Source organism: Neopelma chrysocephalum, unplaced genomic scaffold (assembly GCF_003984885.1).
Source record: "Neopelma chrysocephalum unplaced genomic scaffold, ASM398488v2 Primary Assembly neopelma1_76, whole genome shotgun sequence".
NCBI classification, from domain to species: domain Eukaryota; kingdom Metazoa; phylum Chordata; class Aves; order Passeriformes; family Pipridae; genus Neopelma; species Neopelma chrysocephalum.
The window spans coordinates 13,327,032-13,343,072 of NW_020897737.1; the positions used below are offsets into that span (position 1 = coordinate 13,327,032).

Sequence of the window (16,041 nt, forward strand, 5' to 3'; positions counted from 1 at the left end):
TTCCCTTTTCATCTTTGATCAACCCCATACCCATTTTCGGGATTTCCAAGCTGGCTTCAGCACTGGACACCACAGAGGACGTACTAAAGATTGAATCAGAAAACAAATGCCTCTCTCTTCTGCCAGAGCAGACTGCAATTTTTGTCAAAGTGCTCTGGCAAAATTGGTACTCACTGAGAATTTGCAGATGGGCTGATCTAGCTGTGATGTCGTGACCATCTGAACAGAAAAAACTAGAACAGCCTGAGACTGCAGTGAATATGTTCTCAAATAGTTTATTTCTTGATTTTTCTGAAAAGGCTTGCAATTTAAATACTTATCTGAAAAATAATCAGGCCGAATTCAAGATTACCCGATAGTGCCTTAAAGATGCTCTTCCAAATAAGCTTTGGAGACACAGGAATGTTTCAGAGCCCATACCACCAGGTCATTCAGTTTTACTTTGCACCTGGGCAGACTGATTGGTATGCACTGCTAACCATTTAATGCAAACTAAGAAGATGACATAAAATATATGTGTTTATCAAAATTCCCTCTAAGCCATTTTGTTCAGGACTAAGAAATTCCTTGTTCTACATCATCATCATTTTTCCACAGGCTACTGAAACAAACAGCCTCTTGTGCCTGCAAGACACACAGGCTTGTCCACCATAATTCCCTGCACCACAACAGTTTAGTTCAGGACAGACCCAACTGCAGAGTCAAAGATTTGTGGTATAGCTGCTTTATTGACCTTCCTATGGGCAGGAGGCCATTCCTGCCATCTGGGGTGGGATCAAGTGTTGGATCTGCAAGACACCAATTTAGAAAGACTAAGGCGAATGAAAGACAAGGAATAACAGCTTCTGCTTCCCCCTTCATCCTTCCCACTAAAGGACAAACATAAAACCAGGAGAATGAGGTGGTGCTGTGGGAGTCTGTCTGCCTTCCACCCAGGAAATACATTTCACCCCCATCCTGAGAGTGTTTGCTGTCACGCAAAAGTGACTTCAGACACCGATTTCAGATGGAGAAGTTGCAGTTCACAAATTCTTCTGAAGAGTTATAAAATCTGCAGGTTCACCGTGAATTTCAGATTCATTATCATCATGTTTCTTCCTTCTACACTTGGATGTAATTTGACAAAAACACCATACTGTCACTGCAAACTCTGCCAGCTGGAATCCTACAGTGCTACATGAGGAAGTTTACAAACACTGATTAGAAGAGGCAGACATAGCAACGATAGGTCCAACAGGCATGGAATTAATCTACTTTTATTTTAGTGAATGAAATGGGGGGGAGGATCCCACAACACATTCTTTTCCTCTGATTTTTATTTTATTTTTAGTCCTGCTGTTCATATTGTGGCTAGACAGGTCCTTCTAACCACCAGTTCATTAGCAAGATGTGGCAGGCACGTTTTGTACATCTCAGGTGGAGTTATCCTACAAGAGAGAGATTTGTTTTATCCAGCACATGTGCTTTATTTGGACTTCTTGGGTAGACTATTGAATGGATTCCACTCTGCTACCAATGTTAAACTGTACAATAAGAGATACTTGTAAAAAACAGAAACAGGTCACATTATGTAAAGATCTCACCAAGGCCACGACAGGGAAAGAATGAAGCTTCTAGAGAGCACATAAATGTCTCACCAATTCCTTCAGAATAAGCAGATGTCTTAGATAACAGCACACTTTGAGGAATGATTCCTTCAGCAGGTGCCAGGTGCAGGAGCCTGAGGCTTGCTCCTGCTCTGGCACCTCAGTTGTGCCAGAAGAGCTGTGTGTGGGGCTGTATTAGGGAACTGGATGAGGAAATTGGCTCCCAAAATAAACACACATTTTCTCCTTTTCTCTCTTTGTCAAGTCCTTAATAAACCTGGATGGCTTCTCAGAGCCATTTAACACATGGCCTCACAAAATGACTTTCCTTGGAGCATGGAAGTGGACACAAAACAGTGCAGGTGGAAGGACTGGCTGTCAGTGGTAAGGACAGAGCAAGTGTTTCTCAATCTGGCATCTCCACTGAAACCAGCAGGTTGTTAAACTGCACCCCAGAGGACAGGTGACAATATAAAACTTCTCAAATTTAAAAACCTAAGTTTAAACAAGCATTGGTTTGGTTGTTGCATGAATGAGTAGAGGCACAATGTTACTGCCATTAAGTACAGTGAGAACAGAAACAACTGCCCCCAAAATAAAGCTACAAGCTGTATTTATCTATAAAAGGAATGAGCTGTGACACAGGCTGTAGCTTGTGCTGGTCCACAAACAGAAACAACAAACAATTACTGTGCTGCAGGAAATACTGTCCATGCTGGCCTCAGTTTTAATTGTTTTTTAAACTTGTTTTTTTCATCTTTAGCTACTCAGGATGTCTGATGGTTTCTGCACATAATGTGATGCCCAGTCCAGTGAGACACGGGCTGTATCCTGCCAAAAAAGTGAAAATAACCACAGCAAAGAGTTAGGTGGATGGGAAAATGAGTCTTCCATCAGCCTAACCTTGCTCAGTAGTACTCATCACCCAAAGCAAATACCACAAACAGATTTATAACAAATATGTATATTTAAATTGATTAGATTTAGGCCCAACTTCACTAAATACATGACCAGAAGCCCTGGTGTGTAATTCTTCAAAAACACTATCAAATTTTGAGAATTTAGCCAACATTGTTTTTTCTGTTATAACTTCTATTTGCTTAGAGAGGATGGGGACAGAATTACCATGTATAGCACAAAGATATCAAGTAATTTAGTTTTAACAAAAAAGTAGAGAACTATTAAGGGGAGCATGAAAGATAACACACTTGGCTTTATTGGCTGTCAATCTGGCAAGAGAAAAAATGTTGCTGTATTCCGATATTGTGGGACAGACCAGAACTTCACTTCCTTGGCAGTTTCCAGTAAGATGACCCAATGGATGCTGTTCTTGAAGACTGTCATGGATTGCTCCTTTCAACTCATTAATGTCATTTATAGCTGTGTCATCCTTGCTTGACATTTACACACACATCCTCTTCTGGGAGGTAAAATGTGACTGGACCCCTCAGTGGGGAGAACTGGAACAGTTGTGATCAGACTGGAAAGGTTCTTCAGGTCAGGAAAACCACTTACTGCTGGTTTTGGGAACCACTGCATCCACAGATCAGAAAGTAGCTCTCCAGCTTTTGCTTTGCCACAGGGGAGAGACTTTCCATTTTCCAGTGTGTGCTCCAGCACCCCCTCGATCCCACATATCCAGCTGGGAAGAGGTGCTCCACATTCCCAAGGCAGCCAAGTTAAATCACCATGGAAGGATTTCTACTCGGCCCAAACTAGTCCATATGCTCAAAATTTACAAAGGATGACAGAGGGTGAAGCGAGGTTTGTTTTGTTTTTAAATGAACCACCTAAGAGGTTTTGGTATCACAGTTCTCTCACCTGTTCTATGGATAATTGTTCCAGATGTTAAGGGAACTGGAGCTCAGAGGTGTCACGGATGAATTAGTACCAAAAAATTAGAGTTCTCAATAAAGGCTTGAAAAAATTTCAGGTAGTTCAGCACAGTAATATTTTTTTAGCTACATCACAACATGATGAACTAGTCTGGCTTCTGCTGAGGCTCATATTATCTATCAACACAGACCTCCTTGGCATGTTTCAACCATTATGCTCATCATTTTTTCTCCTCTGTATATATTTCTATGGAGCTGCACACTCTATCACATACAGTAATTTCAGAAGAATGGACATTTTATGTTCCAGGACTAATGTCCAGCTCCTCACATTAATTTGCTTCACCAACTCCAGCCTGTTTTCCATACAACACAAGCAACTGAAGTGGAACTTCCACTTGCATCTTTTCAGCCTAAAGAAGCTAAAAATACCTGCCTGGTATGTGTTCAGTCAGCCATGGATAATGCTGTATCCCTTATCTAAAATGACTAAATATGCTTTTCAAGGAAGGGTGACCATCATTTTTTGTATATAAATAGAAAAAGTGAAAAGTAAAAAACAACACTTGACTTAAAGGGAGATTTTAGAGAGCTATCAGTAGATTTATCTGTCCCATATTTTTCTCAGGTGTACCTTTGCACAATCCTTATATATGTAATTAAAGACACATTTTATTATTTCAAATTATGCTTTTATTTTTAATACATTTTAGTACATTTTAATATGAAATTAACTTTCCCTTGAAGCTTTTTTCCCCCAAAAAATCTAATCCCTGTTGTCTCTTTTATCTCTCCTTGTTTGTTAATAGACAAAAAAAATATTCTCCCAACTGGAGAATATCTCATCTAGAGCAGAAATAAGACATAACTACTTCAAGAATTAAAAAAAAACAAAAACAAAAACCCAAGAAAAATCTAAGACTTAAAGATAGAAAATAAGGTCATTCCTAATATAAAAATGCCTTAAGCAAGTAAACACTTGCTACTGAGTCTCTGAGTACATTATATTCTCCACACAAACAGTGCAAATCCACCTTTAGGCAAGGTTTTCCAGTCTTTTAATAAGATTTGCAATTTCTTGACAACTCATTTTTTCCCCCCAAAGACAGTGGGTGAATCAGGGTAAAGCATTTTTGCTTGCTCTGAAATCAAATATTTGCACATATTTGCAGACAACAAATTGAATACTCCTTAATCTTTTCCCTTTGCTGTGTTGTGGTAGACAAAAAGACTACATTTATGTCAAAAAAAAAGCACTACTGTTTGTTCACTACATGTCACTACACACTCTCCAGTGTAACTATCATGTCAAGTAGCACCATATGCATCTGCACAGCTCAAATTTTCACAATGGACTATGAAAAAGTTAGCAAATGATCATAATCATCAACCACTGTAAACATTTATCATCACCTTTTTGAAAAGTCCAAAATGCCAAGTGGCCCCATATACACACTGCAAAATAACTTTTAATGCATCTTAGGATGCTTTTTGCAGCTCTCCAACTGTACTATACAATCAGCATTTCTGTATTTTCATGACAAAGGCTTATTTAACAAGTTGCCACTACTAAGTGACTTGAAGGAACAGTTATGAATCCTACAGTCACACACTCAGACTTGACCTTGGTGAGGATGGTTCAGTCAGTCTGGCTCTCTGTTTATTAGAGTCTCTGCTCAGTCATTCAGAGTCCACAGCACATCTGCAGTCCCAGCTGCACGTCTTTTAGGCAGGTTGAAATCACTCTAATTTTTCAAACTGATTATTTTGCATTAGTAGCTGAAAAGATTCCATTAAAAGTTCGAAGAGAAATTTGAGGCCTCTCTTAGTTTGGAGTTCTGCACAAACATAAACTCCTACTATTACATAAAAGTGAGACTTCAGAAGCCTCAGTCTCGTCCGTCTTCCAGCAATATTAAGGGCTGAAAATGACACAGACCTCTCCTTTCTTTTTTTTTTTAATTGTCTTTTGAGGAATAATCTACTTTCTTGTCCTCAGTCCTATCCCACTTGCCTTGGCTTCCAGTTTCCCATGCAGATGGAAAGTCCATCTCCTCCAGTCTTCTCAGAGAAGTTCAAAGTTCTCACCTGAGCTCACAGACAGCCAGAGCCATCCTTCCTTCATAGGTGGGTTAATCTGGACAAACACTTCTGGAAAGTTCTGGTAAAGCCTTTCCCCAGAAATCCAGACTGCCAGGTGGGGAACCACCTTGTTAGGACCTTCTGGATTACAAGTCTTTTTTGGGACTTCACCTTGAGCAAGGTATTCACTGGTATTCATTTTGTAGCTACATGTACTGACATCCACATAATAAGTAAATGCTGTTTATACAGCTATGAACAAACCTTCCCAGAGGGGTCCTGATTTTTTTTTTTAATGTTTTTGTTTGGGTGGGGTTTTTTTGGTTTGGTTTGGTTTGTTGTTTTTTTTAATTCATCCACCCCTTATTTACCTTTCCTAAAAGAACAAAAACAAAAGTAAGGAAAAAAACTGTGCTTCTGCAAGCCTCATTTGAAGTTTGATTTTAGAGCAATAATTCCTGTTTCAGATATGTAATTTAGGACAATCTTTGGCTATTGCAAAGAAAAAATATATTCTTTTATCTTTGTATTTACTTTTTATTTAAGGTTAGGCTTTTTCAGCCTTTGATCTGTAACAAAAATAAGGGCTACCCAGTAGGAGCATTTCTTGTTGTTACTCTGAAAAGACTTTTGATTGATTCATCCTTCTTCTGACTCATGTTATTAACACAATAGAAGCTGGGTTTGAAAAACAGAAAAAGCAATCATTTTGTTTAAGAGATATACTTTATCTTTCTGCAAAATCCTTAATCCATTTTACTACTCTGTTCAACAAAATAAATTTAAAAAAAAACTTAAAACTTTTTTGTGAAGGCAGCAGATAATTAGCAAAGATCTACTGATACTGGTTTTGCTCTCAGCATATGAAAGTAAATTATAATCTCTTGGCTGGATAGTGCAGTTCAAGACTATCCGTAAATATCAAAAACATTATAGTCTGAGCTGACCTAAGTCATTTTCCCATGTTTTTTTTTACAATTAAGAAAGAGATAAAAATGTAGACTTAAGGTTTTCTTTGGAGAAGGTAATTACTGGCATGGTCAAAACACACATTTTTATTTTATATCATAAAAACTAGGACAACTCTTAGTCAAGTAGAAGAAACATTTTTTGGTGTTTTAAAAGAATTTATCTGACTAACAGTGGAAACTCCCCAAGTTAATGTACACCCTACTGCTCTTCCTCTCTTAAATGCTGGATAATCCTGAACCACTTCTTGATACCAGAAGCTGCTCAGGTTATATGACTGTGAAATAACTAATGACTAGCTTAAAAATTATTCTGAACCACCTTCAGAACTTTTTTAAGAGATAGTAAAACCATGGAAGTAAAAACTATTTAAATTCTTGACAAGGCAGAATTCAAAGCAGAGGTGAGGACAGTTCATTTTCTGGTAAGCCCAGGTGTACTTTTCCTCTATGACCTATTAGTTAATCTAGATTCTCCAATTCCTTAAATGTACTTCAACCTGAAATGGTGTAAAGGGTTCTAACATCTCCCATTCAGATCTATTACTTTCATTATTACAGCTGCTCTAATATATAACTCTTGTTTTGCTGTGTTTGCTATATAGAAAGTGTTTACCATAAACTCCACAGAGGAAGTCTTTCCACATACCTCCTTTTTAAATACTTTAGCTTTTAGTGTAATGGAAGTCTGACAAAACCAACTGGTTAAAAAAAAATAAGACATTAAAGAATTCTCAGCTGTGCAAATTGCTGGCTATTGCTAATAAATAATAATGTCACAGATTTCCACCAAAGAACGAGCCATTTACACACGACTGATGCTTTTGCAGAAGTCTGCAAACAGCAGATGAAACCATGTCTGGTTTTCTATTTGGATGCTGCTGTCCAAATACAGATTCCTGAACTGTTGTGTCAGGATTTCAGCCCATCAGGCCTCACAAGCACATAGACACACATCCTGCCTTGCAAACTCAATGCTGGTGAGCTCAGAAGGAAGCCTCACTTAACCTTTATTGGTTCAGAATACCAAAATAAAAAAAAGAGCATGGGAAATAAGCATGCCACACTTGCCCCCATCCTCAAGAATAGCATCAGGTACCATTTTATCTACATATAAAAAAAAATAAAAGAGAAAGACTCAGGTTTTTAATTCCTTTCCTTGTTTCAAGAAAACATAAAAAAAAAGGGGAAAGTTTCACTTGGTGGCACCTTGCTACATCTGATGATCTAGCAAAACGAGGGTTTACATAACTTTCCAGCATGCACAACTTCATTAAGGGTTGCCTGCATAGGATTTTCAAGTGCAGCCTTTAGTAGTAGGTTGGTTGTACCTCAAGTGAATTTCTTTTCCACCCACCCCAGAAACTTCTTCTTACGCTATACTCTGAGGAACATTACTGCCTCCTAAACACAACCCAGCTACAACATCAATAGGATTTTTTAAACTCCAGTAGTATTTTATACTATCACAGTCAAGGAGCTAAAGACACTTTACAGGAACCCATTTGCCAAGTCACATGGGTCATGCACGCAGAGGCTCATATGTCACAGAAAGGTTGAGTTACAGAAAAGTAGAGAGAACCTTGGACAGAGAATTAAAATGGAGACAACAGTTTGAGACCGGAGATTTCTGGAACAAGGATTACTGTGTGCTCTTCTGCTACACAGAAATAGAAGGGGGAAGTACAATTTCAGGATCATTCTGTTAGGAAAGAAGGGACAGCTGTCCTGTAGATCACGACAACCTTTCAAGCCTGGGGCTCCACATACACAGATTTTTCCACAATACTCAGATTACAAATATACATCACCCTTCACCATGTACTAATTTTCAAGAGACTTGGTTACACTATAACTGGGTGGTGACACTGGGGTGTGACATTGGCTTGCTGCAGGCCTGGCCTCACGTGCATCGTTTATCAGAGTACACCATCTCTCCTGTCTCCTCAAGTGAGTTACACCATCGTTTATTAAGCACGTACCAAAATAACCAATGTCACAACACACCGTGTACTGGCAGTGAGGTTCTTAGAGAGCTTCCTACGGACACACGCCCTCAAGGAACAAAGACCTCCGGATAGTGAAGGCCCTAGATTAGCCCTTTAGGATACAGACCCTTCACAGGAGCCAACAGTGCGATCTGCAGAGGCTCACCCAGTGTCTACCCACCACCAGCCAGGTCCAAGCAAGCACCTCCGAAGCCAGCACATGACAGCCATGAAGGCCGAGATCCAATTACACCCTCCAGCTCCGGGCCAGTTCCTCGGGCACAGCCAAGTCCTTACACTCCACTACAGCCTCCCAAGACCCTCAGAAACCCAGGGGTGCGGTCCCACCCCGCCTCCGAGGCGTAGCGGGGCTGAGCTCTGTGCCAGCACAAGGACACCGGTGCCCCCAGTCCCCGGCGCGGGACACCGTGACCACCGTCCCTGAAGGGGCAGGAGCCCGGGCTGGACGCGCCTGCGGTCCCGCCTCTGCCCCACCGTGAGCCGAGCAAACCCACAAGCACCACCGCCTGCCCTGCTAATCCCGCTCGCCGTGCCACGGCACGGAGCAGGAGCTGCGTTAACGGGAGCGCGGCCGCAGCGGCCGCGGGGTGCGCGGAGCCCCGGGACGGTCCCCGCCGCCCGCTCCGCCCGGCACCGCGGCGGGCGGGGAGGGCACCGCTCCGCCGTGCCCTGACCTTACCCCGACTTGGCAGGGGCCGCCCGGGCGCCGGAGCGCGGCGGGCAGCGCTGCCATCGCACCGCCCGCCCGGCTCCGCGCAGGGGAACAGCGGCAGCGCCGCGGGAGGAAGAGAAGGAGGAGGAGGAGAAGGAGGAGGAGGAGGGCAGGCCCGCGCCCGCTCACCTGCAGGGGGAAGGTGGCCGCCTTGTTGCCCACGTAGCCGCGCACGACGTGGCTCTGGATGGAGAGCACCCGGCACTCGGGCTCCATGGCTGCGCCGCCCGCCCTCCCGCCCGCGCCGGGCCGAGCTGGCGGCGGCGGCGCCGGCAGCAGGAGCAGGAGCGGGGGGCGGAGCGCGGGCGGCGTGACGCGCTCGCCCTCCCTGCCCGCCTGTCACACACACACACGCGCGCTCCCCCCGCGGGAGGGAGGCAGGGAGGGAAGAGGCGGGGGCACCCCACGGCTCCCCCCGCGGTGGTCGCTGCCCGGCGCTGGGTGCGGGGCGGAGGGGGCGCCCACCGCAGATCCGCCCCCCGCGCTCTCGCCGCGGGTCCCGCCGCCGCCGCCGCCGCCTCCCCCGCGGCGTCACCGGTCACGCGCCCCAGCGGCCGCCCCGCCCGGCGGTGGCACCGGCGACACGGGGCACCGAGCGCGGACGCGGCCCCGGACACTGCACTGGCACGGCGCCTCCTCGCCCCGGCGCTTGGGGAGTCACCGGAATGGGTCGGGTTGGAAAGGGACCACGGCGGGTCGTCTGTCCCAACCTCCCTGCTCGAGGAGGGTCATCGCAGAGCACGCGGCAGCGGGTTGTGTCCAGACGGTTCTGGAATGTCTCCAGGGAGGGAGACTCTCCACCCTCTCCGGGCAATCTGTTCCACTGCAGGGGGAAGAAGTTCTTCCTCGTGTTCAGGTGGAACTTCCTGGGCATCAGTTTCTGCCCGTTGCCTCTTGTCCTATTGCTTGGAACCACTGAGCAGCGCCTGGTCTGTCCTCTGACACGCACCCTTTGGATATATATACACATTAATGAAGTCCCCTCTCAGTCATCTCTTCTCCAGGCTAAACAGGCCCAGCTCCCTCAGCCTTTATTCATAAGAAAGATGCTCCAGTCCCCCAGTCATCCTCATAGCCCTCCGCTGGACCCTCTCCAGGAGTTCCGTGTCTCTGTTGACCTGAGGAGCCCAGAACTGGACACAGTAAATGAGCTTTTTCCACCTGAAAGGAGGTTGCAGTGAGGTGGGGATGAGTCTCTTCTGCCCATGCTCACAGTGAGAGGACCAGAGGAAATGGCCTTGAGCTGAGATAGTGGAGGTTCAGATTAGATAGAAAAAATTTATTCACTGTCAAGGTGGTCAGACATTGGAATAGGCTGCCCAGGGAGGTGGTGGAGTCACCATTCCTGGAGGTGTTTAAGCCCAAGCTGTGGGTGCCCTGACAGGGCACCACCCTCACAGTCGGGTTCTGAAGTGAATGCAATTGTGTGTTATTGACCCAAAAAAAACCCCTTCGGAGGGCTGCCAAAGAGTAAAAGAAGATGTATGTGTTGGCTGGCAAGTGCTACAATATATCAAGACTCTGCTGAGACAGGACTTGATAGTGTGTTTGGGAGTTTTATCTTCCTCTGGCCATTTGTCATTATTGACCATCACAGATCACAATAAGAAATGACGCCTGATGCCTCTTGTTCTTCTTTGTGGATAGCTTTGAATCGACTCTTGAAATAGCGTGATTATTTCTCAGCAAGGTGAAAGAGTATTTTCCTCATCATAAGTAATCTGTTGGAAAATGAGGGAACATGCTGTCCTCTTTTCAGTCGTCACTCCAGTTAAAAAACTTAGGGCTTATTCTAGTCTGGCCTAACTACTAACAGTTGCTTCACCACCTATAAATTTATGCATTTCTTGAATTGCAGAAATCAGTGCATCTCCATGGTGTATAGAGCCAGAACAATGAGGGATCTGCATCGTGTTATACCCCTGCTCCTCTAGCTTGGAGGGAAATTGTTGGAATACAGATCTTGTCCTTTTTTCCTGTGTTTCCTCCCTTCCTCGCTAATAGGGCTTCATGCTCCACTTTGACCTTGTAAGCCTATGATACACCCATACTGGCTTAGGTTCCTTTTGGGAATGACTCAAGATCTGTCTTGTGGGTTCCACAGTGTTGTCAGGTGAGACTGGGCCTCAGTTAAGGCAGTTGTGTAGTGCCATTAATGGTTTGTCTCCGTAGTGCCTGTACCAATTGTATTTCCCCCAGACTGCTTGTACACCTGAGCAAGGAAACTGCAGCATGGGTATCAATTACAGGATTGTTTAGGTTGGAAAAGACTTTTAAGGTCATTAAGTCTAACTTATTAAACCAGCACTGCCAAATCCACCACTAAACCCAGTCCCTAAGTGCTACATCTACATGTCTTTTAAATATTTCCAGGGGTGGTGACTCCACCACTTCCCTGGGCAGCCTGTTCCAGTGCTTGACAGCCCTTTTGGTGAAGAGATTTTTTCTGATATCCAGTCTAAACCTCCCCTGTCACAACTTGAGGCCATTTCCTGTTATCCTATCCCTGTTCTCCTGGGATAAAGTTCTCTTGCTTGCTCCCACACCACATGCTGTTTCTGCAAGCAAGTGGAAAAATCCACTCTATGCAAGATTGCTACTTTCTTTCTAGTATTCTGAAAGGTCCAACAAAGGCAAGTGCTCCTAGAAAACTTTATGCTTTTCCCAGAGGAACATCTGAAGCCTCCCTTTGTACTCTAAGCTGCAAAAATTGAAGTATTTTTAATGAATTAAGGAGTAGAACCTGCACACACAAGAGTAAGCAAAAGGGTGACTCAGCAGTATTAAGTGCCAATGTTTTTCCAACTATGGAAAATACTAAATATACTAAATGGAAAATACTCCATATACTAAAAGAGTTGCCACAAGCAAAGCAAAGGCTAGAAAACAGTTCTCCTTCCCTTCCAGAAAGCAGCTCATCTGAAAGTGTGCACAATTTCTGGGCAGTGTTTTTTTTTAAAGACTTTTTCCTATTTATTCTTTAAGAAGTCAGGCCTCTTCCTCATAATAAAAGACTCTGTGTCCCAGGAAAAAGTGAAGCTTCGATTCCATAGTGATCATGTATCCTGCTATTCTATCGTTCTCAAAAAAATAACTCCCAGGTACTCCTCCAAATCTGGGGATTACTAAGACTATTCGAGGAGCAAATAACCATTCAATGGGTGACAGAAAGCTTCATTGGGAAAAAAGAAAAAGGCAGGGCAGGTTAGATCAAATGCAGGCAATAGAGAAGCTGTCCTAGGCTTCCTACTACAGCTGCTGCAGCAGCACTGTGATGATACCTTTCAAGCTCCTGCCCTGTCAGTGGACTGTGCATGGAGTTTTATGGTGGTTTTTTTAAGGTAACCTGACCACTCAAATCAGATCTCCTTGGTCAGAGCAGACTATTTGCTGGAAATGGTGAATTTTGAGTAGATCATCATCATTTGATCAAGGGAGAGGATAGTTAAAAAGACCACAGTTTGTCAACAACTGGCAATGTTTCTTCCACAAATGTTCCTTGTTCCTCCTGTGCCCTCCTTCTATAACTCGCTGAAATCCCGCTCACATCTCCCCCACTGCTCTGCTCAGCCTGTCAGTAACCACAGAGCAATGCACCCCACGGCAGACCTGAGGCAATAATGCACATGACAAGCATCCAGCCTGCAGTTCTGGGAGATACACATCTTCACCTGCCTTCTTTGCTTCTGGGCAGACAGGACAAACATCCTTATGGGCCATTTGTTGCACAGGCTGCTGCCTTCCCGTGTCTGTGTTGTTACCCTTTGGAATTCCAGCTCACCACGCATGAAGAAATTGTGAGATTACGGCGAATAACAAGCTTAACATGGATCAACAATGTCACAATATTGCAATAAAGGTAATCACCTTTTGGACTGCATAAACAACACTATAGTCTGCCAGACATATGAACTCATCCTTGCAGCCTGCTGAGCACTGGTTGGGTCTCTGGTGAAGCACTGCCGAGTTTTTGGAATGGCATTTCTTTCAAAATGAAAAAAATGGCACAATGGGAGAGGCCGTAAGAAGGATCCAAGGCTCAGGACACACAATATAGGAGGAAATGTTTTCTTTATATTAATGAAAACTCAACTCTATTAGCAGCCTACAAATACATATAACACAGGGCTATGAGGGAGCAGAAGGGAATAAACCAATGTCCATGATGGAGGGCTTGCTGCTGTTTTGCAAAGGATTATGAAACACACAGGAGGAGATTGCTTGGGAAGATTGATGAGGTTTTGTCTTCACTTTGTTTGGTTTTTCATAGCAACTGGAAGAAATATTTTATAAATATTGATAGCTGTATTTAAATTTGTCTTGGAATGGGGAACAGACTTGAATGACCAAGGTCTCCTGAAGCCCAGCTTTTCTATTTCAGCACAATAGAAAAGATATGGAGCTGCCAAGAATATGACACACTGAGCTTGATAAAAGATGCACAGAGAGAAGGTCTTAAATCAGATTTTGTACCTTGCATATGGGTTCTCTAAATCATTGTAGACATTGACAGAAAATAAAAGGTGACAGTTATGTAAAAGTAGTATCAATACCCTCTCCTTTCCTCAAAAAGTCTTCAAGGCAGCAGAATAGGACCAGCAGAGGGTAATAAGTAGAATCATAGAATTGCTTAGGCTGGAAAAGACCTTTAAGATCACTGAGCCCAGCTATTAACCCAGCACTGCCAAGTCCACCACTAAACCATGTCCCTAAGCACCACATCACATTTCTCAGATACGTCCAGGGAATGTGACAGCCACAAGCAGCCTGTTCCAGTGCTCGACAACCTTTTCAGTGAAGAAATTTCTCCTATGTCCCATCTGAACCTCCCTTGTCACAAATTGAGGCCGTTTCCTCTTGTCCTGTTGCTTGTTACTTGGGAGAAGAGACTGACCCCCACCTGGCCACAACCTCCTTTCAGGTACTTGCAAAGGTCAGTGAGGTCTCCCCCGAGACTCTTTTTCTCCAGGCCAAACACCCCCAGCTCCCTCAGCTGCTCCTCACCAGACTTGTGCTCCAGCCCCTTCCCCAGCACCACTGAAGAGTACACCTGACCAGCCAGTTTTTCCAGAAGAATTCTGTGGGAAGTGGTGTCAAAGGCTTTGCTAACATCTAGACAACATCCAATTGTGCATTGCTCAATCAGAAGACCATCTGTATTTTAAGATACTGATTTTTGCTTGTCAGTTCAATGTTTGCTAAGACAGATTGTAAAGCACCAATTTATGATTGTGATAATAACCATAAGCTATTAGCAACATTTGATGTAGGAGGGGACCGTTGTCCTTGTTTTGTGCCAAATTTTCACTTGGCCTGTAGTAAAATGATTAACTTTGTCAGGAATTGTCAAAATTAAGAGATGATCAGAAGATCAAGTGGGCTATCTATTCACTTACACCTCTGACTCAAACCTGTTCTCTTTCACTTACTTGACAAATTTCCATATATTTTGAGCATTTTTACCTCCAAATATCAGGCCCAGTCTTGCAATCCTCACGTCCATTGTTGGAAGTGCTTCTGGGATGGCATCCAAGGGGCTGGGTGTCAAGCTGAGAGACAGGCCAGTGATAACAAAGTTCTGTTTAAAATGCCATATTGCTGTCACCAGTTGCTGCAGCTGAACAGCACTGTATAGCATGGCATTCTTGATCCTCATCAGCTAAAATACATCCTCAACCTGAAATACACCTTTTTATAGAAAACATGCAAGATGACTCTGCTGTGAAATTCTAAGCTAAAGCCCTCCTTACACTGGTAAAATTCCCAGTAACTACACACAAATATTTTGGCTGGTGCTGGTGTCTGGTGGATGTTTAGGTTCCAGTGTCCATTTAACAGAATTATTTAAATTAAAGAAAGCCAGGAGGCCTCCTTTGCTTGGCTAAGGGAGCTGAAGTGCTTCAGATCAGCTTGCAGTTTTGTCCTGAATGCTCATGTTTGCACCCCCAGGACCCAGTTCTATTGCACTCAATATCCACTACGTAATATTGGAGAAAAGCAACTCATTAGTTTAGGAGTTTAATGCCATTTAACCCTGTTTGTCCTTGAATAACCATTCACCAGCATTAAAGGGGTATCAGGGTGAGTGCAAATATCTCTTTGCCAACCAGTTTATTTCCAGCAGCAGACCAGAGGGGATAGGAGATGCAAACAAAGGGATAGGAGATGCAGTTACAGGGCAATACAGTACAACATGTGTCATGATAACAGCTTTAGAAAAATTAATATAAATGTTTTTGTTTTGCTTTGTTTTTAAGGTATCTTTGGGGAAAGTGTGAAGAAATTGGTGATATTTCACTGTTTTTAATAATTTGATTTCACGGACACTTCATACCTGGATTTTGATATTTAACCTTGAAAATTGTTTGTCTTAGATTTTGGGTCAGAAACGCCACACACTGCATATTTGCTTTATAAAACATGATAACAGCTGGAAAAGAGCAAGGCCTTTCCTGGCAGTGGGAATAAACCTCTCAGCCATGAACTGCATCTCTCAGCAGTTTGTCCTGTGCGTGTCTTGCATCACATGCTGTCGTCTTGCAGTCATGAGTCACTTGCTTCAGCTCCCACTGCTCAGGGATAACGGCTTGGCAAAACTACATAGCTTATTCCCTCATTCCCTAGGGAAATGTGCACACAAAGCAGTGGGAAGCCAGGCCACTGCTGTGCTGGAAACAGAACAGATTTGCATTTGAGTTCAAGCTGCAGGGTGTACATGCTAAGACTAATACCACATCTTTTTCTAGTCCTGTTACCTGGGTAATGGTAATTTCATTTTGTTCTTTTCCTTCAGTGGCTACAAAAAGATTTGCTACTTTAAATTAAGCTTTGAAAACCTGAATGAAATAC

General features: G+C 43.6%; 1 protein-coding gene across 1 annotated transcript in view; it reads right to left on the minus strand.

The window, feature by feature from the left end:
- PDXK (pyridoxal kinase) overlaps positions 1 to 9,512 on the minus strand; it is a 47,542-nt gene extending 38,030 nt beyond the window's left edge. The window contains exon 1 of the mRNA XM_027689220.1: positions 9,322 to 9,512. Coding sequence (XP_027545021.1) covers positions 9,322 to 9,408 — 87 coding nt within the window. The 5' untranslated portion in view covers positions 9,409 to 9,512. The remainder of the gene's footprint in view (positions 1 to 9,321) is intronic.
- Positions 9,513 to 16,041: the final 6,529 nt, after the last annotated feature.